At 39.4% G+C, this 27,611-nt stretch overlaps 1 protein-coding gene and 1 long non-coding RNA gene across 3 annotated transcripts in view, besides 1 other annotated feature; both read left to right on the top strand.

Annotated features, from left to right (window-relative positions):
• The window catches only part of lncRNA:CR44320 (long non-coding RNA:CR44320), a 35,019-nt gene extending 12,333 nt beyond the window's left edge, over positions 1-22,686 (top strand). The window contains exons 2-3 of the long non-coding RNA NR_125267.2: positions 2,531-2,634; positions 22,075-22,686. This is a non-coding gene — a long non-coding RNA (long non-coding RNA:CR44320). The remainder of the gene's footprint in view (positions 1-2,530; positions 2,635-22,074) is intronic.
• Positions 8,248-14,128: a mobile genetic element.
• On the top strand, positions 22,666-27,118 carry CG12290 (uncharacterized protein). 2 transcript variants are annotated; one of them, NM_001300611.1, is made up of 1 exon: positions 22,666-27,118. In NM_001300611.1, the coding sequence occupies exon 1, from the start codon at positions 23,123-23,125 to the stop codon at positions 25,517-25,519; it is 2,397 nt and encodes a 798-aa protein (NP_001287540.1). In that variant the 5' UTR covers positions 22,666-23,122; the 3' UTR covers positions 25,520-27,118. The 2 variants fall into 2 exon arrangements, with proteins under 2 accessions (NP_001287540.1, NP_651470.1); NM_143213.4 differs by having other exon boundaries at positions 22,666-25,747.
• The last annotated feature ends 493 nt before the right edge of the window (positions 27,119-27,611 follow it).

The following is a 27,611-nucleotide window of genomic DNA, read 5'->3' on the forward strand; positions in this document are numbered from 1 at the left end:
CTTCCAGTCTTCTGGCCCCCGACTCTCCTTTTATCGCCGGCCTTTTGACTTGGTTTCGCTTTTACGGCTATTTTTTCTGGGGCATTATTTCAGCAGGGTGATTTAGGCATATTCAAATTTTTGTGCTTTGTTTTTGGCCAAAGGAATAAAAGTGTCTCGGTAACCTTTTACGTAACCTTTAAGACTCTTCTTATCCAGTTTTAAGGTGGGCTTTTTAAATCCACACGGGACTCAAAAACGTGGACACGTTTCTTTGTCACAATAATTGTCAATTTTTCTCAAATGCACGTAGGTGTAAGAATTGTTTTTTCTTCAGAATCACTTGTTCGCAGCTTGTTACCTTGCAACTTGTTGACGGAATGGAAAGTTTTTAATTTAAGATGTTTGAAACTGTCAAACCTGTCATGTTTTTAATGCAATATTGGCGTTTAGTAAGTGCCCGAACGTCAATCACACTTTGTAGATACTTTCAGCTCAAATATTTCAACTATTTTTTACTTGGGCGATAATGCAATGTGGCACAATCTATATAGCTAATCACTAGGTTCCATGAAAATATCATACCCAACAATACTCTTATAAATCACTAGACAGCGTATACGTATGAATATTTATCAATTTGCTAATGAAGGCTTTTATAAAATTGGTATGTGTACGTATGAACTGTGCAATCAGGCTAAGTTGGTCTTCACTATAATTATAACGCAAAAAAATATAATATAAGAATTTTCTAATTCGTTTATAATTATTGTTTATTGACAATGTAAGTATAACTTAATTTAACTTTAAATATGCAAAATATTAATCGTATTCCAATTCAAGCTGACCAACTTGATAGTCTTGTCTGTAGTTACAGTATATAAAACCATATTCAAGTGATTTCACTCTTGCGCCATTTTTATTGGACCTCGCAGTTTCGCACATCGTAAAACCCAGAAATATAAACATCATTTGACATGCGTGACTGGGGTTTAAGCTCGTGTTGAACTTTTAAGCCATGCTATTGCCGCGTGCTCTTAAAAAATGATTCCAGAACATCCAAAATTTAATCAATTTCGCAATAGCAAAGGAATTCCCCAATTGATTTACTTAAAATTTATTGCATTCGCCGAGTTTCCGACAGCCCTGTATCATTCGTAAATCAATGGACTCAGAGACCTTAACTATTCTCAATTAAAAATGATATCAGTCGATTTGATTTGTCATTTAAAAGAAGAGTAATAGAAAGCTGGCTGGAAAAGTTTGCTGTCTGGGTATTAAATAATACCAATCGATTTAATTCGTCTGTAGTGGCAATGGAAAAAGAAATTCATTTCTTTTCGAAATGGAAAATTTAAAATTATATTTTATACCTCATTTGGATTATCATGTTTTTGTCCACAAGAATCTCTCTCATTTTATTTTCTTATTAAAGAATGCTTTTTGGAAACCAATTGGCCCTCGGACAACAGAAACTTTTCTTAATTGACTTTCAGTGTCAGAGTTGCTAGAAAGTAAAAAGAGTGTGAGCTGGACTCATGGGAAAGTTGTATTTAATTTGCTAATTGTTGCACTTAAGGCCGAGAAATGCGAAATTTGCGTGCCACAAGACGGAAAATTAGTCAACAAAAGACTGATGCGCAGCGGCTATGTTTGAGATCGTATAAGCGCGAAAATACATTAAGCTGTCAATCTTCATTCCGCACACAAACTTACGCAAGTCAGCCGACTGAAAATATTTTGGCAACGTTGAATAGCCTGAGGGCAAAGGGCAGGAGGCACGTTGAGTGGCACTTTTTGAACTTTGGCATCGTCGAAGTTTGCCTCAATTGATTCGAGTTGCCATCTGATGCAGACGGAAAGACAGACACATCCAGAAATTCAGTCAGCTGCCAAAGGGCAACAAACAATTTCACTAATCGACTTAAATGGAGGCACTCAAAATGCTTTCTCAAAAGTCGACAGGTAAGAAATTCGAACTTCACAATTTGCCTTTGACAAATCTGGGCAGAGCAATTGATCATCCACCATCAACTTCAATGCGTCTTTTGTTGAGCATTGGCTGACATAACTTAAACTCTACCACCGCCGGTGCCAGAGGTCGAGTAATCAGTGTCCTTTTCAGGGCACAATCATTGATTTATGTTCGGCAACCTTTCTGACTTTGACCAACTTCTTTGTCACATGAGAGCGTATAGAACCTGCCACCTTTCGACCATCGATATGCCAAGGGAATATTGAGTAGGGTCCGACCCAGAAACGCCCAAAAATACATAGACATACAATATACATCGACAGTTAAGCTGCAACTGACAATAAAGCTATTATTGCTGTTTGCATGGGGGCTGGAAAAAAATATTTCCCCCATTTTATTGACACAACTATTTAGGAAAATTATTGTTTATTGTTAGTTTTCATTGTCTGTTTGAATCGCATGAAATGTTAATAAGTCAAGAGCAGGCACAAGACGATGACTCGCATTTTCCATATTTTTTCAATCTTCCTACCCGGGGCTGAATATTAAATAGTTATTTTCCTGTTTATATTGCAGCTTTCCTGTCCGCAATGTCAAGGACGTTGTCGCATTGTCGTTGCCATCCGCTTGGCTGAAGCTAATTTCATTGAGAAGGAAAGCGAGGGGATCCTGCCAGAAGGGTAAGCAATTGCCAACAATTCCCAATAGGAAACGAAAATGGTAGGAATAGAATAACGTAAAAGGTCAATAGGCCAATGGATACTCTAATCGAAGCTGAGAAGTGCTCAATTTGAATTTAAAAATCTCTTTCTTAGTGTGATTAACTTTGGGCTATTTTATGCTGAAAGCATCCTTGAATGAATTACCATTTTGAAAAGAACTGAATAAATGAATTTTAATCCCACGGAAGGCAGAGTAGAGTAAATGATACCTGAGGCAATAAAATCCGACTGCCAATAAATTATTATTAGTTCGTTCGTTTATTTTTGAAGAGTATGCTTTTTAAAATTATATTTAAAATTCTTATTTTTGAATAATTTTTTTCTACAATTTGTAAGCTCATTTTATAACGCAAAAATTGTTGGCTTAAACCCTTTTTTATTTATTCCTTAATTTATTATCATAATGAAGTATGAAAAAGGGTATTTAATTTCCGGCTTGCCTCAAATTTCCCCACCCATCAAGGCTAAAATAACAGCTTCCAGCTTTGTTCTGCCCGAAATTTCAATCAGTTTTCCTCACACATATGTGCTCCTCACTATATTGGCTGGTTTGTTTGTGCGAGTTTCTGTCGAAAATCATAGTTATTTTGGGGGCACGTGCACACACACACTCACACACGAGCTCTTGCCTACGAAATTATGTGAATTTCTCCCGACAGTTGAATCCGAAAAAAGTTACATAAAGCCTCATTGTTTCGGCTCAAATTGCAACTTTTGATTAGCACTCTGATGTAATAATCAACTTTGGGCCACAAATCCTGCCGTGGCATTTGCTGGGCAGGAAAAGCGGTGCGGCTGGCATTTTGTGGGGCGTTCATAAATACATATTATTGACTGAATGAAGGGTTCCCTTGTGGCGAAGTACTATTATTATTGAAGATGCCATCGAGCACTTCCTCTTATTTATTGTGCCCCTCCACCTCTCAACAAGCACTATTGTCAAGTGGCGCCTATTGAGTTCCCTCGGTTTAAATGGCTAAACATTCCGAACGCCTCTGAAGTTTTTCCGCAAGTCGAACGCTTTCCATGCAATTTTCTATACTGTTGCCATGCGGACTGTGAGTTTGAGGAACTACAACGCAAAGTAATTGCTAAGGGTTCTCTTGTTCGACCCAAGTGGTAAAAGTCACAGAGTTCATAAAAAAAATATGTCCGGATTAATTTTATTCATTTGCCACTAGGGAAATCGCTGAGTGTCTTTAAGGCTTAATACTGTAACATAGTAATAACTTACTGTATAGGATATAAAAACAATTTCAACACTAAACCTAATCAAACTGCGTGATGGATTTCTTGACCATTGTTCCGCTGTGAGTTAAAAGATAAACGTTCAGGCGATTACGTCTTGGTGGGAGATGAGTAACGCTCCCTGCTTATCAAAGGCCAACAGTTTTTGCCACATACTCTAGTACGCAGATAGAGAAACCCCCAGTCTCATGGTCCCTCGCTGCTCATAAATGTCAAAATAAGAATTGCAGTGCCTTTGAAGTGCAATCTTTTCGCTCAGCTTGCACATTTAATGGCGTTCCACTCTCACTGCACTTCAGCTGAGCTCAGAACGGGAGACGCCGATGGCTCATATTTCCTAGCTGGACTCTGTTTATGATGATATATTAATGCGCCAGCCAAGAGGTGCCATAAACTGAAGCCACTTGAAGACACCAGCCACTCGATTGCGGTGTTTTGCGGGCAGGGGATCCATCGAGATTGCAGCTCTCGGGATCCACATGCCAAACATGTTATGCCTCGCATATATATTAAACGCTTAGTTATATGCTACTTAACACTTCCCTCCATTTATTTTTGCTCGAGAGCGAAAATTGTTTATTTTCATTGCCATAAATTTTGATGGCCAAGCTGGCCGGGCTATAAATCTTCCAGTTTAATCCCGCTCCTCCCGTTCGATAATGCCTCTTTGCATCGCAACCTCGTTCGAATGGCTTCAGTTCTAATTGCTTTTCCAATCAGCTGCATTGACTGTGGTCTCTGGACCCTGGCTATATGGAAAAATCAGAGGAAAGAGACGCCTCATGCGTCAGCTAAGTGTCAACTTTTTGAAATTGCTAATCATGCGAGGAGCACACAAAGTCAGCCATTCAGTTCTCCGTCCGAGCATGGGGCCAAATGACGTTATGTGTTTGTTCGATAAACAAAATGTTGTGGCTATATAGACGTTTTAGTACGCACACACAATATATGGGCAATATCTTCTTTTCGTATATTTTGCTTTATGGCTAGGCCAACACACTTACCCACATGCTCGCCTGCTTTCAAAGGGGGAAAACGGATATAGGAGCTGGAAAATGGGTCAACGGGAGTGGGTTCCCAGAAAGTCGTTTTTCTTCATAAAGTTCACGTCACACGTTCTCACGTTCATTAAAGTGAAAAAGAGAGCTTCAAGAATTGTGGTGAAAGGTGTCTAGGCGTATACTTAACTTCTATGGTTCATTTTTCAAAACTTGTTTAAAATAAATGCAAGACAATTTTGCATTGAAGTGCCGCCGCATTATTTTTAAAGAAACTCAATTTTACTTTTATATTTATACACAAAATTTTTAATGATTTACAACACAAAGATGAAGACGTCACTTCTTGTCTATTCTTAGCTTCTGATTAACGACAAATAAATGAATGAATTTGAATGTGCAAACTCGCTGAAACTTTTTCAATGCGCATATTACGTATACGCCGTGCTGTGCGCTGCCTATTAACTCACGCTGTGCGTAGGCAATTTTTCCTCCTTTGCCAGAGAACTCATTCAAAGACTCGCAGTATACGTAACGTATTAGTTCATTCATTAGAAAAAATAAATTGTATTTTCGTTTTTTGGCTGCCTGCCAATGCCCAACTAACCGACGGAAAAACTTATCGCACGTTTTCGGTGTGCTTGTGCCTGAATTTATCGCGAGATAAGCTACTGGTCACTTTCTAATCACGGCCAAGTGATTTGGCATTACCTTTGAGGCTTTATGTGTGTCAAAGTTGGCCTCATCTATCACGGATGCGGATGTTTTTGGTGCCACCACCACACTGTCCCTGATACAACATTCCTTGATGTCATATCGATTTTCACCAGGCCACATGCCCCATTCCTGGCACCCCCAGACCGATGGAGCTTTTCCCCACTTTTGAATTGGACACGAAAAAGTGTCAGTTGACTGACGGAACTCGTGTTTGCGAAATTGTTCGATTATCTTGTCTGCGCATTGTGTTTTTTTTTTTTCACTTTTTCATGTACTTTTCTTTGGTGTTGGTTTTGGTTTTCGCCTTTGGCTTAAAGGTGTTAACTTTATCGGTCCCACTGGTCAGCAATTGTCCGTATTTTATTCGTTTACAATGCAAACACTTGTTCGCCGGAATGAAAAGACATTTGATATTCATCGCTCCGCGGTTGGTTGGCGTTTTACCATTTTATATAATTTGTTTTTCATTGAAAAATATGAAATATAAATTCCCTTGTGATTCGCTTTGGCACGTACCATTGGCCCAACAAACCAAAAGAAAATAAATAAATAAATAAGTGAAAACAAAGTACAAACAACTGAAGTGAATAATTCGGTTGAATTCGAGTAATTGGAGACTGGAAACTATTTCGCACTAAGGATTGCGACTAATGCGTTACAGATTTGATTTCTTTTACACGATTTGTACAACTAACTAGGAGAACATTTTATTTGTTTCAGAGTCAGTAATCAGGAAAGAACCGTTGGTATGTTATCATCTACGCCTGTAGAGCAATTATAAGAATTGTGTCATTCGTATAAACAAACTATTTATTTGCACCCGTTCAGTGCTCTACACTTCATTTTCTTTGGTTCTTCCCCAGATTGAAACGGGTTAATAAATACCTAATAATGGTTTCATTCGAAAGATCTAGTCGGATCCGCCTTGTCAATATCCGGAGTAAATAGCACCCATTAGGGTCCATTAGAAACACAGAAGGTGTATGAATAAACATGAACATGGATCTATAGCGATTATATTTGATCCGAGGGCATTATTAAAAAAATTCTACCTACGTCATCGGTCAAAGTCTGCGAGGCTATGGGACTTTACTCAAGCAGTTTAAGATAATTTCGTTGAGCACTTGGTTTTCTATGGCGTTTCAGTGACTGCTTGTAATGTCTTTTTTTATACCCTTGCAAATGGTATATTGATTTGTGACAGAAGTTTGCAACACGGTAAAGTATAGATGTTGGCAAAATAGAATATATACATTCCTGATCGGCTTTAATAAGCGATTCGATATTTATCTGCAGGGTATAAAAGCTTCGACTTTCCGAATTTATAAACCTATCTTGTTTTTTTTTTTTGCAACCTTGCAATTTTCAACACGATTGCATTTTGTGACCACAACAATGGCAATTATCAGGGGAGGGGTCGCCAGGTGGGCAACCTGAAGCCAAACTGGCAACCAGTTCGCTTAGAACCCGGTTCAATGAACCCTCAACTTTCGTTAGAAACGCCATACCGCCGGCAACCACAGAAAGCGATTACATTAACCACCGGCAATAATTAAGGCAATTATTATTTTCGATTTTTTGCAACATGGTAGTTGGCTTTGCTGCCAAGAAGCCAACGTTTTTATGGTCGATGCAAACGAAGTGCAAGACCGCACGTGTAAATAAGTAACTTTGGCGTAACGATGCCGCAGCCCAAACCCCCAAAAGCCAAAAATAACAACAAGTACGACGAGCCAACTATCTGTAAACAAGTTGAAGTTACTAACGACTTACAAGTTCAACATCTATTTTTCGGTTTTATATATCTTGTGGGCAGCTTAATGCTTAATGGATATTTTCTATACATTTATATACAAAAGTTGTAAGCTGCAAGTTAGGACTTTAAATAAAATGCAATTGATTGTTGCTTCTATGTTTGTTTTCAGAGCAATTAAACAGTCCAAAATAGAGCGGTAGAATAATAATCATCTTAGTTGGGGTAACTGAAATGAATACTCCAAAATGATTTAATAAATTTTATGTGTCCTTCAATTGTTGCAAAATGTATGTATACCCAAGTGTGAATATGCATGTGACAGAACATTTCTTGGCCAATAGGTTGTTGGCCATAACCAGAACATTTAACTTTGGACCAATGACAAGCTTTTATTGACTTGGTTGTAATTAATGTTCATTAACAAAATGCAATTCATATTCCAATTACCGTTTTCCACAGCCAACTGGCTGTGTGGAAACTCTTAGTGTGTAATTTTATGACCAGTTTATATCGAACCAAGTCGGTTGTTACAAAACTGATTTGCAAGGGAAATGCAAGATTTTCTAGAAGCAGCCGAGTGCCTGTCGTAGAGCATTAACCCGCTTATCTGGCTGGAACTTTTCTTTTACACGATTTTCATGCAAGATTTACGCCACTCGATGGCCTTGAGGTGGTGCTGGTTTTTTCATAATCATTCCTCGGAATCGAGAGGGCAGCTATTAATAGCTGAGGTAAAACCGCCAAGAGGTCGCACCAACTGCAGGCGGAGCAATTATAAAATCATAAAATATAGACATACTTTTTGTTAAACTGATTTACCTGCCCGATTTTTGTTTATACAAATATATATATAGTAAAATTGTTGTTTTATTTATGAGTCGAACTAATGTCCCGTCAGTTGACTAAGGACAACGCCAAGAAATAAAAAATAGTTTTTAGGAGAAATAGTTTCACGACTTTATTCTTTGGATCTCAGCTTAAGACTAAAAATCAAATGCAAATTGGATTGAGGAGAAGCCTCAGTATTTGAACAATATTTGTATTTCGGGAGAGCCTCGCTCTTGGGTTCTTAAGATTAGGTAGCGTTGAAAGAGGGCAGTCAAATCTGCTTAGGTCAGGCTTTAGGATGTTTACAAGAACGGCTGCGCTGCCAAAGATAAACGAATGCTGCGCAGCTGGGATACGTTATGGAAAATTACTAGAGTGCATTACTGATTTCTTTGAAATAATGGAAGTGGCTGGTTTGGACCACCCAAATACGTCACTCCCCTTCCCTTAAAGAGAAGCCTATACTTGGGCTGGGATTGATGGATATAGTGTGGGAAATGGAGTTTCTTCTATTTCTGTTTGTTGTGGTGTGTTTTGATTTTGATTTTTTCTTATTTTAAGTTTTGCATACAGCATCATAAATGGTTTAAATGATACATATCTTAAATATGAGTACAACAAAATTAGTGCGATTATTACAATGATCATTTGTATGTAAAGTGTAATATTGTTCTCTGAAATCATCTCAACAATGTCGTTGTGTTTTACAATTTTTATTTTTGTTATATTAAGTGGTGTGTATAGTGGTGTCAAATCTATTTCTGGTTCTAACAGATTTTCACTTAAAATTATATTATTGATTTCTATTTTGCATTGCGTTACTCTTATCATTTTGTTTCCTTCTATTTTTATTTTATTAATTGAATTTTGGCAATTTTGGTTAAGAATTGTTTGGGTTAAGTTCCAGGTTACAATTGTGTTTGGTTCTATGTATTTTATTATTTCGTTCGTGTGTACTGGCTTAAAATTACAAATTGGATTTAAGTGTTTAATAATATTGGTGACACATTCATTTTTTACTTCTTTATTTTCGGTATTATAAACTTTATTTTCTTTTTCAAAATATGATTGTGTGTCTGTGTAATCTAGCTGATAGCCGTTGGAGTCTGGGTAAGGAATTATTTTAATTGTGCTTATTAGTGAAAGGTAAATGGGTATGTGGGATATGATTAATACTTGGTTATCATTGTAGTTAATCCAAGTGGATGTTTTAATGTTCAAAATGTTTTGGCTGTTCACATTTTCAAGTTTGTCGTAGTTTAGTAATTTGGGGTTAAACAGTCCAAGTCTGGAAAGCTGCATAGCCATTTCCAAATCTTCTATGTATTCCGTAAACTGCATTAGTTCGAACAAAAGACTGTCAATGATGGTGTGGTTATTTTCATAATTCTGTATTTTTTGCATTCCGTCATTTATCAATCGTATGGCGTCGTTGAGTTCATGTAATTTTACTGAGTTATGGACGTTGATTTCAAGTTTTTTCTGTATTTCGACTCGATCATTTTCATCTAGTGTTCCAAATAGGTATTTAAAACCTGAACCCACAATGTTAATAAGACCCCGTTTGTTTCTATGTTTCAGGGTTATTCCGGCTAGTTCTCTTTTTATTTATACCAGGGTGTAAAAGTTTTTCATGTGATTGAAGTATGATTTCTTTGAATTCGGCGTATGAACCAACGTTCTTTAATAGGAAAAGACTGCGAATTACTTTTGTGTAGGTGGTATTAACAATTTCTATGTGTGCTCTTTGAATAATTTCAAAATCTACATCGCTCTCAATATAAATGGTAATGTTTCTATGGATAAAGTGATCGAGTAAAATTTGTTTGGCCTTTTCAAGTGTCATTACATCATATTGAATTGTGGTAATGGAGTTACCGAATATTTTTGAATGCTCTACTTTATTTTTATCGGATTTAATAAAGATTATTTGTTTTTTGAAATAATTTATTGGTTTTTCTGTTAAATGAATAAGGTTGCTATTGTCCTCTTCTGCACTATGTTGAGTAGCTTCACTATGATGATTTTCTTCAATTTTAATTCTTGATAATGCATCGGCAACTGAATTTTCTTTCCCTTTAATATAATCTATTTTAAATTGGTATTCGCTTAATCTAACTCTCCATCTTTCTAACTTAGCATTCGGTTCCTTTAAGTTATGAAGCCATCTAAGAGGTTGATGGTCACTGGCAATGAGAAATTGTCGTCCTAGTAAATAATGTCGAAAAGTTTTTGTGGCCCAAACTATGGCAAGTAATTCTTTTTCGATAGCACTGTAATTTAATTCGTGATCGTTAAGTGTTCTACTAATAAAAGATATAGGATGACCGTTTTGAGAAAGGACAGCCCCGAGGGCCAAGTTACTTGCATCTGTGGTTAAAACAAATTTCTTTTCAAAATCAGGTAATTGTAAAATTGGGTCACGAATTATCAAAGCCTTAAGTTTTTCGAATGCCTCTATGTACTCAAGTTTTTGTGTATCTATCTTTGCTCCTTTTTTTAAGCAGCTGGTCATGGGTTTTGCTATGTCTGCGTAATTTGGAATAAATTTGCGATAATAACCTGTTAATCCAAGGAAAGCTCTTATCTCTTTTACTTTTGTCGGAATTGGGTATGAAACTATGGCTTTAACTTTAATAGGATTTGGTTTAATACCATCAGGGGTAACTATGTGACCAAGAAAGTTAGCTTCCTTTTTTAAGAACTCACATTTGTCTAGTTGCAATTTTAAATTTGCATCTGCAAGCTTTGTAAAAACTAATTGTATTGAATTTAAATGTTCTGTAAGGGATGTTGAAAAAATTATAATATCATCCAGATACACCAAACAGTGTTTGTTAAGCAACGGTCGAAGGATATTATTCATGCACCTTTGAAAAGTAGCGGGTGCATTCCTAAGGCCAAATGGCATTCGAAGGTATTCGTAATGACCGCTTTTTGTGGAGAATGCAGTTTTAGAAATTGATTCTTCGTCCATTTCTATTTGATGAAATCCCTTTGCCAGATCGATCGTTGTAAAATATTGGCATTTACCCAGTTTGCCAAGAATTTCGTCCATATTTGGAATTGGATATCTGTCAGGTATGGTTATTTCATTTAGCTTTCTATAATCAATTACTACTCTGTACTTATTTACGCCAGAAGCATCCGGTTTCTTTGGTACGACCCAAGTAGGACTATTGTATGGAGAATTACTTTCCCTAATTAATCCCTGATTCAGCATTTCCTGTACTTGGTTTTCTACTTCGATTTCGTGTGTTTGCGCAAGTGGGTATTGTTTCGAATAAATTGGGGAGTTATGTGTTGTATTTAGTACGTGTTTAATTGTATTTGTAAATGTTAATTTCTCTCCCTCCTTATATTCAAGATTTCTAAATTTATTTAACAAGCCTTTTAACTTAAAAGTTTCCTCCTGATTTAGGTGATCTAATCGAAACTGTGAAAAATCTAATTTTTTTATTGATTCCTGATCTGAGCTTGCAATTGATTCTGGTGTCCTTTGGATATACAAATTTTGGTTTCTTTCGGATTCTGAAGTAATTAATTTGTATGTTTGATCAAAAAGGGTAACTGTATCATTTTTGTAATTAATAACTGATTGAGCATTTTTCAACAATTTTCTGCCAATTAGCATATCGTAATTATTAGAAAATCTGTGCACATAAAATGGTTCGGTTTTTTTGAAAATACTATTTCTGGGTAACATAATCAAGTCGTTCAAGGTAATAGGGCCATTTGATGTTAAAACTTCACATCTACTATTTTGAATGGGAAGACAAAATATATTTTCATTGATCATATTAATTGTTGATCCTGTGTCTAGAAGGCATTTGTATGAGCGCCCTTTGTATACTATTTTTATGTATTCGTATTTTCCGGGGCTGTTAACCGAAAATTTTCGTTTAGTTCAGAATTATTTTGGTTTTGTTTGTTATTAATTTGTACAGATTGGACTTGTTGTTGTCCTTCATTAATGAAGCTATGATTTTGATACGGATTGTATTGATTTTGGTTAAAATACTGTTGCTCGTAATAATTAGGTTGGACTTGTTCGAATTCATGCGCGTCTTGGAATCTAATTTCGTCAATAGACATTTTAGTTTGTTCACTGTCCGATGGTCTTAGTCGTTTAGTAATCGGGAAGTTAGTATTTTTATATGTAGAGGGTTGTTGTAGTCGAGGGTATGTATTTCCTCTAAAATGCGTTGTTTGGGGAAATTGGGCTTTGTTGGGATATTGTTGGAAATGATTTTTTTGAATAATGGGTTGTGGGTTTATGTATTGGTTGGGTCTGAAATAATTAGGTGCGTGCCACATGGGTGGGTTGTTAGTTATCTGCTGTGTATAGCTAGGTCTAAATGGTTGAATGTATTGATTAAAATTAGGTTGGAAGGGTTGGGAATATTGTGAGTAACTTGGTCGATTTTGAGTTTGAACATTTGTATTGAATTTTTGTGTTTTCGAATTCTGGTTAGAATTTGAATTTTTATTACGATATTCTGGTTTTTCATAAAATTCAAAATTAATGTGTTCTTCATAAATTCCCTCATTTTGTGCAATGGTAATTAAGGATCTTAAGTCTGTAATATCGTGATGGGCTAAAATAGTGAATAATTGTATTGGTAGTTTCCTTATCAGTATCTTAATAGATTCTTTAATACCCTGAATATAAATAAGAAAATCCGATTGGTTACCTTCCAGGTGTAGTTTCGAAATTAGTAATTGACGTCGTCTCTCCGCTTCTTCGCAGAATGCTCTTAGGCTTCCTCTGTATGGTGTCTCCCTGAAGTTCTCCAGAAGTTTGTAGTTTGGTGTTTGAATTTTAAATTCCGCGATGAGTCTTGCTTTAAGGGTAGGCCAATCTTCGATGTTCGGAAGTCCCAAAGATCGTGTAATTTGTCCGTCCAAGTTCCTTTCGATGGCTCCCAGTAGAATCCTCTGTTGTCGGACATCATTTGTTTGGTAGAGCGAAATTACGTAATCCACTCTGCTGATAAAGGTGTGAAGGGTTTCTGGATCACCCTTGAATGGCATAATGTCTTTAAGCTGCCGACGGGCTTCGGCAAGGTTTATGTCGCTCAGCGCAATAATTGGTTGTGACATTTTTATTGTAAAATTTTTAACTTTTGTGTTTTATTTTTTTGTTTTGTTTCGGATTCAATGTTATTATTATTTTTAAGCTTTCTAGTTTCACTTGTTTGTTTTTTTGTTTTGTAAATTTTTGTGTTGTATTATTAAAATTCTATATTGTTTTAATTTTTTATTTTTATATGTTGGTTTTAAAACTTAGTTGCCTTTGGACTTAATATTTTTGTTTCGTATTTCACTTCCACTTATTATTGGATAACCGAATTGGAATTATAATCCAAGTTGAAGAGTTTTCACGAATTTATTTTGGGAGATGTTTCGAGCACTGGACTATAAAATTTAACTTATTTTCCACTCGAAGGTTCTTTTTTTTCGGATACTTTTGTATCCTACCGACTGCGCCAGTAAAATTGTTGTTTTATTTATGAGTCGAACTAATGTCCCGTCAGTTGACTAAGGACAACGCCAAGAAATAAAAAATAGTTTTTAGGAGAAATAGTTTCACGACTTTATTCTTTGGATCTCAGCTTAAGACTAAAAATCAAATGCAAATTGGATTGAGGAGAAGCCTCAGTATTTGAACAATATTTGTATTTCGGGAGAGCCTCGCTCTTGGGTTCTTAAGATTAGGTAGCGTTGAAAGAGGGCAGTCAAATCTGCTTAGGTCAGGCTTTAGGATGTTTACAAGAACGGCTGCGCTGCCAAAGATAAACGAATGCTGCGCAGCTGGGATACGTTATGGAAAATTACTAGAGTGCATTACTGATTTCTTTGAAATAATGGAAGTGGCTGGTTTGGACCACCCAAATACGTCACTATATATATATATATATATATATATATATATATTTAACTACACCGCAAAAAAGTGATAAATTATTTGTTTTTTTTTACATCACGATATTCTAACTCAATTGTATAAAAATGTTAGAAATAAGAATACAAAATTTTAAAATTTTAAAAAATTTAAAGAAGTCGTGATATACTTAAGCATAATGTAAGATATGAAATTCTTCATCAAGGTAATTTTTCATACGCTTTAAACATACAATCAGGTAAATATTTTTTCCTGTGCTATATTTTGCATGAAGTTCACTTCACAAAAGGCCTCCGGCTGCCAGCTGTACTGCCCTACAATAAGTATATGTATTAAATCAGGGGGCTGGGGAAGTGGATGGCCTAGCGTGCCGCTGTTGCGTTAAACTGAACGATATTATTTAGGCCAATAAAACTAAACGGTTCGGTTAGCCGAACACACTCGTTAATGTAAATGAGTTTTAATTAAGAAAAGACCAAACTGCCAATCCATGGACACTGCCTGCCCCCACTCGCAATGAGCAGATTTAAGTGCAGCAATTGTAAGTTTAATTAATGACTTCGCCTGCCACGCCTTCTGTCACATTCTGAGAATGCCCTGATAAAAGTACAAATCGTAATCTCTGCCCGGTTTAACGCCAGACATCTAGGTCATTATGGTGCTTGGATGGGTGTGTGGACTCGGTGAAGGGCGGAACCCCAAAGTCTCCGACTAGACAAGTAGCAACCAAATACAGTCGGGCAAATATTTACTTAAAGTTCATAATTTTACTGTCGCTCTCCGGCCCTTTTGGGTGACTTTATCACTTGACTGATAAGCTCTCGAATCGCTTGTATCTAGATAAAGTTATCTGACAAGTCGAATGCACCGAACGCCAAATTACTGTCAGCCTTCGGGTATCAGTTCCTCAATGATCCAAGATGACTGGCAAATGCAAAGTGACAGTATTGGGGTTTGTGGGTAATAATGGGGCCTTAAACTTTTTATTGCTTTATGGTGGAAAGTCACTGGGGAACTCATACACCAGACAAAAACACTTTCACCGAGAGGGTCATAAACCAAATGGCTGTCGAAGGTACTGCACTGATTTTGGATTTGAATTTTTCCATTGTTTACATTGTTAATTAATTAAATTGTATATATTATATTCAAAATTGCTTTTGTATTCCCAACCTAGGCTACAACATTTTATTTGTAGGAAACACAATGATGATATCATTGGCAAGATGCTTGCACATAAAAAAGATACTTATCAGCTGCGTGACAAGATACATATGTGATAGCAAAAATAGGAGCGATAAGATTTTTAATATGTTCTTTTAGCAGCAGGAAAAGCGTAAAAGATTTCACCATATACCTATGCTAATTTCCAGAAAAATTCTATTGATTTTTAATTTTGGAACCGTTTATTCAAATCCCAATAAAGTAGCATTTTAATGCTCAGATTTAGGGGGTTTTTTGAGCCCAGTTGATTTGGATTTACGGCATAACTTTGACAGCATATTCATCAATCAAAAACTATAACTAATTAACTGAATTTTGAATATGATAACACACAGCCACGTGATTGCAAGAGCTTGTCTTATCTAAGGTGAACCGCCTCGGCAGATCGGCAAGGACATACCTCGTTAGTTTCCGCACATATTGATGGTATTGGAATTTATAATTAACGTTCAATAACGTTCTTTTCGATTCGACACATTTGCATGAAAGCTACATGGCATTGCAAAATGTTTTTTCCTACTCTTGTTTGTGTTCCATACGCAAAAGGTGTCAATCATGGCGATTTCTTGACATGGTCGCGGGTCTTGGCTAAGGCCAAACACAGACATTCGAGGAAAACTATTTCGAGTTGAATTTCCCACATGTCTCTCAATAAATTATCAACTAGACCCAAATACATTTCCCTCTTCGCATGGGAAAAGGCCATGTCAGAACGAGGGAAAACAACGTAGGCCTCATTCTCAATGGCGACCTCGCCTTCGAAAAGAATTGGGTCATGATAAGACAAATAAAACTGCCAATTAGTTGGAACCCATCATCCATTAACTTGTGTGACAAAGGCAAACCTCAAAACTCAATTTAAGTTCGAGGACCACTAAAATGTCAACAGCCAGGACGAAACGAAACTAAAGCAAGCCAAGAGCCTCATGGCATGGGTACATTATATGCAGTTAATGGTGGTCATAGCCGTGGGGCCCGTACATGTGAGGATTTCGGAACGTAAAGTAGACACCCGCTAAAATGAATCCAGAAGATCTACAACTTTGAAGATTTGAAGTTGTTACATTCCATATTAAACTGGAAAGCTGGTTTTAAGCTAAGAGGAGTTCACACCAGCCAGTGCTCACTGTGCTCTTGTTATGATGAACTGTTCGTCGGGTAATTTGATGTTTGGGCGGCTATGAATCTGAAATGTGACGCCAGTGCATTGAACTGGCCCAGCTTTGCATGAATTCGAGTCCCAAACGGGAGGGCATTACCACATCGAACTTATCGGAACCAACCGTGTTAACACCCAGACCAGCCCACAAATAATTATAATCAGAGGAATAAGGGGTCGTGTTGGGGTAAGAAGCAGCCACAAGAGGATTATTAATGCCGACGGATTGGCCTGCTTTGCTCGAAGATGCAGTGCGCCACCTTTACGGCCGGAGTTGAAGTTGCCAAGCCGTAATTGAGACGAGGTGCACTGAGTTAACTAATTACAGTGCAGACCAGCACAACTTGGTAATTGATTTTATTAGTTGGGGAAGGGTTTTTCACTTATTTTCAACAACATGCAGCAGTGACTAGCGCTCTCCAATCCATAAGTTTTTAATTGAATTCAACGCAATTTGTCTGCTCTTTGTTCTTAATGCTGCTGCTGCTGGGAAATCGATACTGATTGAATTCTGAATCTGCACTCTGTTTGACATCGGACAAACGATTTCGATTCGAGGTCAAGATTAGCCAAGCATTTAAACCGTTACGCTGCGCAGTTATTACTTATATTTCGCGTGGATAGAGTCGATAGGATATTTCAGCATTTACATACCTAATTTATGTGGACTTTAGCTCAACGGTTTTTTTAGTTTTTTTTTTTTTTTTTGCAGTATCAATTTTTCCATTCGAGAAAAAACGTCACCAGGGGCCAGACACTGAATTGATGACAGCCAGACGACATCGGCGGAGAAAACGATGTTAACTTGTTTTGCCATCGGCCTATTGTTGTTACACAGAGAGTTAACGAGTTAATGGAAAAGTTTCCTACTAGAACTAATACAGAGAGTGTCTGAGTTGGCTATAATGGTTTGTTTGCCTTATGAGCTGTTTTTTTTTTTTGCGCTGGTCATGTTCACAATTAAATCTTCTTTAATTTGCATTCCGCCAACCGCAAAAACAATATATTAATGCGTTCCGACAGATACATGAAAAAGTTGCCAACAAATGGCTTTGAGCGCCACTTTAATTCGTTATGGAAACATTGTTTTTTTTTTGTGGTGGAAAGTTTATCATACTTATGGGCATCGATACTGCGTAATGTAGGGTAAAGCCCCGGCGAAGTGGAAAAACTCGGAGGGGCAGCTGAGTTACATGGCTCAGATAAAAAGTTTTGCCAATATTTGCTTTTTTGCTTTCGCTTTCGTTATAGCCATTCCCTTTGCATCGCATTTGATTCAATTATAAGCGGATAAAAGAAGGCGAATATCTGTATATACACATATTCCCATATTGGCATAATCGCATCAGGGCGGGTGGGAAAGTGGGATCTGTTGGTCAAAGCTAATTGAATTGGATTTACCGAAGCCAAGCTCAACTCTCTGATTGTCTATTAAAACTGTTTGCCCCAAACGTAATCTTATCAGGCAACGGAAACTGTCAATATTTCGCGTTATTCAACAAATAAAATATATTCAAGTGGATTCGTCATGCCGCCTGTCTCACCTGTTCGTTTCTTAAAAGGGCAGCGGTTCCGCCGTCAATTAGCAGACTTACCAGGGCTAAATATTATTATAAAACTGCCTACTTAGGGGAGGAGCCACTCAAAACTTTGGCTAAGTGTGAAACAAATTAGCAGCCCGACCCATTATTGCGGAAATCACTCTACTCAACAACAAAAATACGATATAAATATGTACATATGTGTGAAAGTAGCTAATGTTATTTTAAAATGTCAGAAAAGCGAGCAGCCGCCACAAAATTTTGATTTATTCAACACTTGTGTATATGAAAAAATATGACACGTCAACATTGTATTTAGCTTTTCATTTCCTTCGAAGGAATCATAAAATAATGCTTTCAGGATCCAACAAGCTTTATATGCGGTGACAGGAAGTAATAAAATATTATCGCAAGTTCGCAATCAGATACCAGAAAAGTGGACAAAGCAAGCTAAAGCATTAAATGCAGTGCTGCAATTGCATTCCACCCTAAAACCCCAAAAATGTGTTCAACTTGTTCACATAGCCACAAAGTTCTTATCAGGTCTTCACCTCAATGAAAAGGCCCATAGCTCAACCGAAATTGGTTGGAGATAATTTCCCCATTTGGGCGATGCAATCAAATGACTCGATGGGCTCGGCAACATGGCAACTCATTATAAGCCGGACCTGATGGGCCTTTAACCAGCTCAAGGACATGCGGCTTCATGATGACCAAAAGTATATGTCTCGACTGCATATGGTCCGGTAAATTAATGGCTTTGCTTCAGTCAGGGCCTGTCCCTATCGCATTAAGTTTTCCATTTTTGGTATTGCGGGAATGCATACACGTGTAGGCGACAGACCATACAACAATAATTTTTAGCTTTACGGGAGATCAAAAATGCATAACCACTTTTGTACCCAGTTTTGTGATAAAGTATTCACAAATTTGTTATAATTACCACCATGGTGATGGTAATTCTCAACACAAAGCACACTTAATCTTGTGAAAAGAAAGAAATCATTTTCATATTGAAAATCGCACCCAATTTGGAGTGGACATATGAAATTATCAGTTAGGCAACAAATATGGGTTAAATATCATTTATATGATTTTTTATGGTCTTATGGGGCTTAAGTGCTTCAATTTTCCCGATAAACACGTGCAATCTCTTATGGGGCAGGCTGAAGTCCGTCTGTGAGTGCAAAAAACTTTATTTAAATATTTTTCAGAGTCGAGCACTCGAAACGCATACAAAAAAGCTCACGTCAAGAGTGACGTCACATATGAGCGCGAAGTAAGGTACGAAGTCGAAACAAAAGCGGTAAAAAACCGGCTTTTACATAGACTGGCTCAGATGGATCGACTCTTTGTGCTGGTCTGGGAATCACTCTGTTTTGACTTTATCTCGGACTCCATGTTATTCATGCTCCTCGATTAACCAGATCACGTGCCCTGTGAGTCCCCTCAGCGATGGTCGAAAGACCAGCCTCCTCAGTTGGTCAGCAGGGTGAATAAGTTATTGGCCGGGCAGTAAACATATAAATATCACTGGCACTTTGTTCCCGGGTATTATTTCAGAGTAGCGAACTACGGTCCCGCTTACGTTTACTCATATTTTAAGTTTATCTTTACGTCGAGTCATGCAAATGAGTGCATTATCCAGCCGGTGCAAATTCTTAACCCGATCATCGGACGGCGATCAAACAGACGAGCTCAGATACTCGGATACTCGGAACTCGACCCCACAGATACTCACAATCGGATAGCTAGGTGTGGGTAAAGTATACACACCCCCAGACGGAACTGCAAACACCTGTCCAGACAAATCTCGATGCAATTGTCGCTGACCACATTGTTGGCAACAGGGCCAAATTAAGGGTAGAATGACTTATAAGCCTAATGATATATGAATAATAATTGTTTAAATAGATTTAATATATACATGCTACATTCACTCGGCGCCTTTTTATCTTTATGATGTCATTTATAATTATTTGAGATTTTGCTAACTTTTCATAGTGGCACTTTTATTAAAATCAATTAATATTAGGTTTGTCAAGATAACAAACTCACTGAATAGTTTAAAGTGCAGCAGACGTGCACATTTAAATTGAAAGCAAAAAAAAAAAGAACCCCGACAAGAGCCGGCAGTGCGGCTTTGATCTTAAATCACAGATATATTCTACCCCATCAAATAAATCAAATTCGCGGAATCCCAGAGTCGTCTACATGCGTGCGGAAACTCTTAATTTGAGCACAAAGTGGATTCTACTGCGATTCCCTCTGAAAAGAGAACAATGAGTGCATAAATGGGCATTATCAGCGCCTGCACTCGTATTTGATCAACTTCGAATTGCCTTTTGTGTTCCACTATCAATAAGTAATCAAAGCCACACTTCCTTCCTTAGATAATAGTCTGGAAAATGGAAGCTCCGCCTTGATTTAATTTGAATTCGCTTCACCCTCACCCCACAACCCGCTATATCAAGCGAAGGGTGAAGCGTTTAAACGAGCGTTAAATTCACACCCCTAAAATGCCGCTAAAAGATCGCTTTCACACTTTAAAATGCCATAGATAATGTCCACAGAGAGATCTTTAGATCGGCCCAAAGTAAATATGAATTAGTCGGGGTCTTATTGACTCAGCGTCACACGCCGTAGATGGATGGATGTTCCGTTCCGCTCGGATGGGTTTTAGTTAAATGTAAAAGTTCGGGCATGTTGCCATATGATCGATGGCTGGTGGACGTTGATCGAGCTCCACATTGATAAGACTTTGTGTTAGGGGCGGATGTTTGAGCTCGTAGGGGATAAGTGGTCGATAAAATTCGATAGAAAAAGAAAATTAGAATGCAATTAATAAAAATTAACGTTTCTCTTGATCTTTGCGAAGACAAAGACCCATAAATATATTTTAATTAAGACATTGCATAATTTGAATACATAAATCTTGTCGTGACGATTCTTGGGGCAAATTAGCAATTAAACGCGCCATCTTTATCGGCAATCATTCATTTCGCATCTTCTGGCATTTTCACGACTCGTTTGCGGGCATCGCAGCTATTAATAAATATATATCTCCTGGCGTAAGTAGGGCATGCAAACGCCGCTCAGACCTGACACAAAAAAAAAAAATGGCCCAGAAGAAAATTGCTTTTCTGTTGATTTTTCACAGTCTCCGGTCGCGTGTTCACAGAAAAAATATTCGGCTGGTGTGTTCCATAGAACTGTAACGGTAATGAAATGCACTGCTAAAAATAAAGTCATCGTGCGCTATACGCCTTACGATATTATTGAGAACTTTCATGGAAATATAGATAAATAATAGTGGAATTTAAAATACACATTCAACATGGCATATTTTATTGCATATTTTCCAAGAAAATATCTCAAACAAAAAAAAAAAAAAAAAACCAAAAACTTTCCTTGTGGCATTGACTTTTGGCTCGATGCCCCAAACTTTTTATGACTACTGGGAACCGAGTAGAATTTGCGATGAGCTCATTAGAGTCGATTCTCCGGTCATGTTGTAAGCGCCTGATCGTCGTCCGATCTGTGTACCGACTTCATGGGATAATGCGTAGTTATAAAAAGACAGTTAACTATAATCAAGAGCCTTCATGTGAAGCGGGCGTGTAGGGCTGAGTGGGTGTGGTTCCAATGCGATTTAAGGTAATTGACTATAAGTACCCATGACGAACTTCTGGACAGTTCCCCAGTGGAAAAAAAAAACTGGATTTATTTCTTATCGCAAAACTTGCGATAACCAATTTGTATATGTTCATTCAGGGAGCGTGCCGATTTTTTAGTTTGCGAAATTGAGTTGTTATGTTTTCTGAGTCATTGTCGAGCGGGTTTTGGTAGCCGGGGATTAAATCTGCTGTATCATCTTGGTCCAGCGTTTATTTCTATTTGCTTTTAATTTCACAATCAAAACAGCAATAATAAAACCGTGCCTTATCTTACGGACATATCTCCCCAAGCGTCGTCTCGCTCTAATTTGGATTTTTCCTCTCTCTCTCGCTCTTTTCTTGCAGCTGGCGCCCGACGGTGGGAATTTCATCAGCTGTTGTTGTTGTTCATTTCACAGCAGCAGTCGGCCTAATAAAAATGCAATTTTTATGGTTAAGAAAATAGTGCGCGAACGCCGTTGTGTTGCACATTGGAAATTGTGCAGAAGCCAGAAGAAAATGTGTCTTGGAAAATGGAAAAGCACGAGCAGCAGTAGCACCAGCAGCAGCTATAACATTGAGCCAGTGATGTAATACAGAGCAAAAGTGAAGCGGCGGCAATTGGCATTGCAAAAAAGAAACAGATTATACAATTTGTGTTGCTGCCGCACTGAACTAGGACAACAGCAGCAACAACAGCAGCAGCAACAACAACCACTAGTGATAAAGACCGGCTGGCAACAGTGCAGCGGCCACTTGCAGCAACATAATTTCAAAGTCGGAGCGTGGGAATCGCAAATCACGGCAGTGGCAGCAACAACAGCAACTGCAGCAACACTCGAGCACTCGTGGCTCTCCGGATCGCTCATTTCGCTCGCCGTTCTCGCGCTGGCGTTTCTCCGTTTCGCTCGCACCCGCCTGTGGAGCAGTCGCGTATATTTGGAGGCGTTGGGGCGAACGCTCACGACAGTTGTGCTTGGAACGCTTCGGAGTGAAGATCGTGCTCGTCCGATCGGTGCGCGTGATAAATACACGGCGAACAAAATTGAGTCAAGAGTCAGACGGTCGCAAGACAATTGACAAGACACGAAAAATCATAATAAACACAAGTGGAAAAGCAACTGCTTGAGAGCAAAAAAGAAATTGTTTTTTACAAATCTCGCACGTAAATTAGCAAGCGTTCGCAAGAAACAAACCGCATACAATACTGAACACAAAAAAAAGGGTATTCAACAAAAAACCAAAAATATTTGGCTGCAAATGTGAAGAGACGAGAGACAGCGGATATACTACCGAGTGAAATTTGTGTCATAAGCAGAGCCAAAACAAAACCGAAAAGCCAAATTCAATAAAAGGCCATAAGTGACTGTGAAACTGTAAAGTGATGTGTGGTAATCGAAAAACAGCATAAAGAATGGCCATAGACCTCCTGATCCTGGCCCTGCTGCTCGTCTCGTTCCTGATCAACCTGCTGGCGCTGTGTGCCTTTTGGATAACGCCTGGCTTGAGGACCACCGCCAATCGCTTTACGATCAACCTGCTGGCCATCAATCTCATTGGTTGCTGCATCTTGGCCCCCACTTTGTTCCTGGGACTGCCGGGAAAGTCTGCGGAGGCATCCACTTCCAACGCCGAGACCCTGGAGTTCTTCTCGAAGCCGGGAAACCATCAGGTGATACTTCGTCGCAATGGCCAGCTGGTGGAACAGGACGGCGTGGTGGTGCGAAGGAACATCAGCGAAAACGGCGATACGGTGGAGACCTTCTTCAAGTGCAATGCCACCTACTGTCGCGAGTTGACCATCGATGAGCGCGGAGATGGTGGCTTTGTCATCACGGAAACCGAGACACACGAAGAGAATCTCTCGGCCTTTGAGAGCTTACCCACGGAGGCTCCCATTTTGCCGCCCGTCCAACTGAGATGTTGGTCCATAGACATGACTGCTGCGCTGGGAGCTCTGGCAGTACTGCTCGTGGTGGGGGACACCTGGTGTGCCGTTACGGATCCCCTGCGCTACCACAGTCGCATTTCGGGCGTGAAAACCTGGATCTTCATAGCACTCACCTGGGTGGTGGGCATACTCTTTGGAGCCCTTTCCGCCTTCCGAGTTTTGGACTTTGAGGCGGACGCCCTGTTCAGCAGACAACGCCGCCTGGCAGTCACGTACTTCAACATCAGCAGCACCAATAGTATTTTCGGAGTGGTGTACGCCAGTGTCTACTTCATCGTGATCATCCTCCTGCCCTTCGGCTTCGTGTGCGGAATGTACTGGAGGATATTCAGTGAGGCGCGCGGAAATGGGCTGCGCATGCGCCAGAATGGCTCTTCGCCGCTGCTGCAGAGCGCCTTGAATCTGACGGCTGGCCAGCAGGCGGCTCAAGCCAACCAGTTCTCCAATAGCTTGTGTGTTCATCGGCATTCCATATCCTCGGCCAGTTCGCATGGCGGCAACAGCAGCTTGGGCTTGGGCGGTCTGCAAATGCAAATTGATCAGCGCCAACAGCCGAGGAGTTCGCCCAGTTGTCTCCGTCGGGACTCGGCCGCGAAAGTACTTTTGCCCACCATCTCGGATGATGGTGGCTCAGATGCGGAAAGTGGAGCCGGAGTTCAACTGATGCCCGTACAGGAGCACTCACTGTCAGATAGAAATCAGAACATTATGCTTACTCTGCAAACAGCCAGTGGTGAAATAAAGAGGAACTACTCCGCCAGACAGCTGCCCCTGTTGGGCACTTCTTCGCAGGATCTGAGGGAGACTAATCGTCTGCAGGGCATACGCCAGGTGCACAGTTCGCCCAATCTCCACAAGTACACGGAACTGCGCCAGGACTCGCTCAGTGAGGAGTGTGGTTCTCCGCATCTTTTGGGTCACGCCCAGCGGCAGCAGCAGCAGCAATTGCACCTGCAACATCAGCAGCAACAGCATCATCACCACCAGCAACATCATCCGCACTTCAGTTCGCCGCGCCACCAGCAACACGGCCACGCCCTCCAGATACCCGCCATTCATGCCTCCCCCAAGGCTCTGAGTTACATGAGCTCCTTGCGACACCGTTTGAGCAACGCCAGTTCGCTATTCAAATACCGTGAGGAGTCGAGAGCAGCCCGCATCAGCATCCTGGTGGTGGTGATGTTTGTGGTCTCGTACCTGCCCTTCGGACTGCTGGTACTCCTGCAATCGCGACTGTCGGCTGCTAACTTTGGCGGATCCTCCCAGCTGGCCATCTTCATGATCCTGCTGGCCAATCTCAGTTCGCCATTCATCTTCGCCTACAGGAACAAGAGGGTGAGGCGAGGAGTCAAGCGGCTGTTTGGTCTGGATTCGTCGTCGGGCCTGCAGCGCAACTGCAGCAGCAGTGTAAAGACCAATGGCACCGCAGGTCCTGCTGCAAGTGGTGCACAATTGCAGCGCAACAGCAGCAAGTTGTCGCAGTACAGCAGCAACAGCTGCAAGTATCTCACCCCCCAGAGTTCCCTGGTCAGTCAAGTGCCGGTGCATACGACCTTGACGTTAAGGCCCAACAGCAGCTGCAGCACCATCATCAATTTCGGTGGCGCCAGGGGCTCAGCGGACTCCGATGAGCAGCCACCGGCAACACCACCACCTACTGTGGCAGTTGCTCCACCGCCCACACGACCGCAGCGCCCCAAGCTGCAGAGGGGCATCACCATCGTTGAGCACATAGCTATAACACCAACCATGCCCCAAAAGTTCCAGAATCGGCGCGCCAGGCTCTTCGACATGTTCTTCCGCAGCTCCAAGAAACTGCAGGCGGGCTGCCAGAGCCAGAGTTTGCCCACTGAGGTCTAAACGGGGGGTTATGATAACTATACATATAGGAAGGTAAACAAACACTAAACTTGCTTGCTGAAGAATTCTAAGAACAGTATTCGTAATTTGTAAGTCTAGCAATTAACAAAGACAACTGTTTGAATTTGAGTTTTAAGACCAGATCATGCTGTCCTAGAAGCTTCTCATGCCAAAAAACAAAACCACAAAGAAAGTCAAACTAGAAAGTTTGAGATGCTTTAAATTAACAAAAAAAGAAAAGAAAAAAACAAAAAACAAAACAAAGTACCTTTTAAAAAATAGAAAACTGTGTACAAGTCAAATTAACAAAGATTGAGAGTGATGGGAGTTATAATCTTAGGGTGGATATCAAACTGAAAAGTGGAACCAAGCCAAGCCAAGTTGAGATCGTAATCAATGTACCTAAGCAACTTGCATATGAACATTTAATGTTTTTACTCAGATGAAATCACAGGAAAATAGCAAAGACAGCACAGCTTATTCGAACTTCCCCAACTAGTTTATTATTTATTGAAACAATTGTAAATATTTATTAGACATCCACGCCGCAAAGCTTTAACTCCAAAAACATTCTGGCTAAACAAGAAGAGACGCATACATTCGATTCATAAGTTAATTAAGTCAATGTGCAAAGCATATGTGTATTCTAGAGTTTAAGTTGTAGAGCCGAGTAGTCTTACACCGAGCACCTAGTGCCGAGCAGTGCTTTTTCACCTGCCCAACTGGAGCGTCTGTTGCAGGCGGCATTTTCATATTGAAAATGCATTTTGGCCAGTGCACAGTTGGTTTTCCAGTTGGCCAGAATGTCAGTCAGCAGTTAGTTAGCCTTTGGTTAGCCAACGGCTATTGGGCCATTAAGTCAATTTGCTTTTTAGAACACCGCGGGCATTGCGTGCAGCTAAATACCTCATTAGTTATAATTTGAAGTGCGAGATGGATGGCGGCAATAGGTCAAAGGTCGGAGCCATCGGCACGGCCCATGCATAATGCATGGAAAATGTTCGATTGCCCCTGGCATTTGTATCATTTGCTTTACTATGCTGCAGGCCAGAAAGCTTTATACCTTAAGTTCTCCTGCTTTGATTTCCCTTGGCTGCACAAAAAGGCAACAAAAGCAACACACACTCACACAACACAAAAAAACCTCGAATTTATATTTCTAAAGTTTATATTTTATAAAGAGTGTGTGCATAGGAAATATCTATAAATATTCATGCATGTGTGTCGGACAAAGGAAATATTTCAAAACCAATTATTGTGATGTTGAGCAAGGGGGCAACCAAGAATGTAATTTCGAAATGCATTAAAAATAACTTAAAACATGTATTAATAGTTATAATATATACAAGCTTATGTGTGTATACATACTTTACTAAATAGTGATATTTTTTCAAATTTATTCAACTGTCATTCGCTAAACCATTCGATGTAAGCGCAAAAAGCAAATGTAAAACCAAACCAAGTTCAATGTGACAAATTAGCTTTTAATCCGAAAAGAAAAGCAACTATTGGTGGTTGATGCAAGTCAAATCCGGTATATTCCAGCCAAGCTGCTAATAAATTCGAAAACGAAAACACAACCAAACCATACCAAACCACAAAAAGAGCAAGAAACTATTCAAATAAAAGATTATGTGTCTTAAAAGAATTAATTATCTTGACTTTTTCACTGGGGGCAGTTCAATTGGGGGATTGAAGGCGATTCTAACATACCCACGCTGATCTCCACATCTGCAGCTCCAGAGGTTGGTCCAAAAAGTTCTGGGCTCGCACTAATTAATAGAGACCCCAGCGATTCGAGTGAATTTATCGATCCAACCATCCAACCTGCTCTCAACTTTGCCGACAAGAGCTCTAGAACACGAACAAACACTTAACCAGACGGAGGGGCGCACGAGTTCAGCATTTCATTCAGTATTTCAGCACTCGTTTGCCCGCCACCCATACCCGTATTAATTGATTCATAAACCGAAAAGAAACAGCACGATATATATTAAACTCTTTATTATTTCAATTTTGTATGATTGTGACATACGCGTGTTTCATTTCAAAATTTAAACGAATTGTACACGTAGAGAAATATTATTGTTAT

This window comes from Drosophila melanogaster, chromosome 3R (genome assembly GCF_000001215.4).
Source record: "Drosophila melanogaster chromosome 3R".
Classification (NCBI taxonomy): domain Eukaryota; kingdom Metazoa; phylum Arthropoda; class Insecta; order Diptera; family Drosophilidae; genus Drosophila; species Drosophila melanogaster.

Bases quoted from the DNA above. Each gene is read 5' to 3' on its own strand.
- CG12290 (NM_001300611.1), top strand. From the start codon at position 23,123: ATGGCCATAGACCTCCTGATCCTGGCCCTGCTGCTCGTCTCGTTCCTG.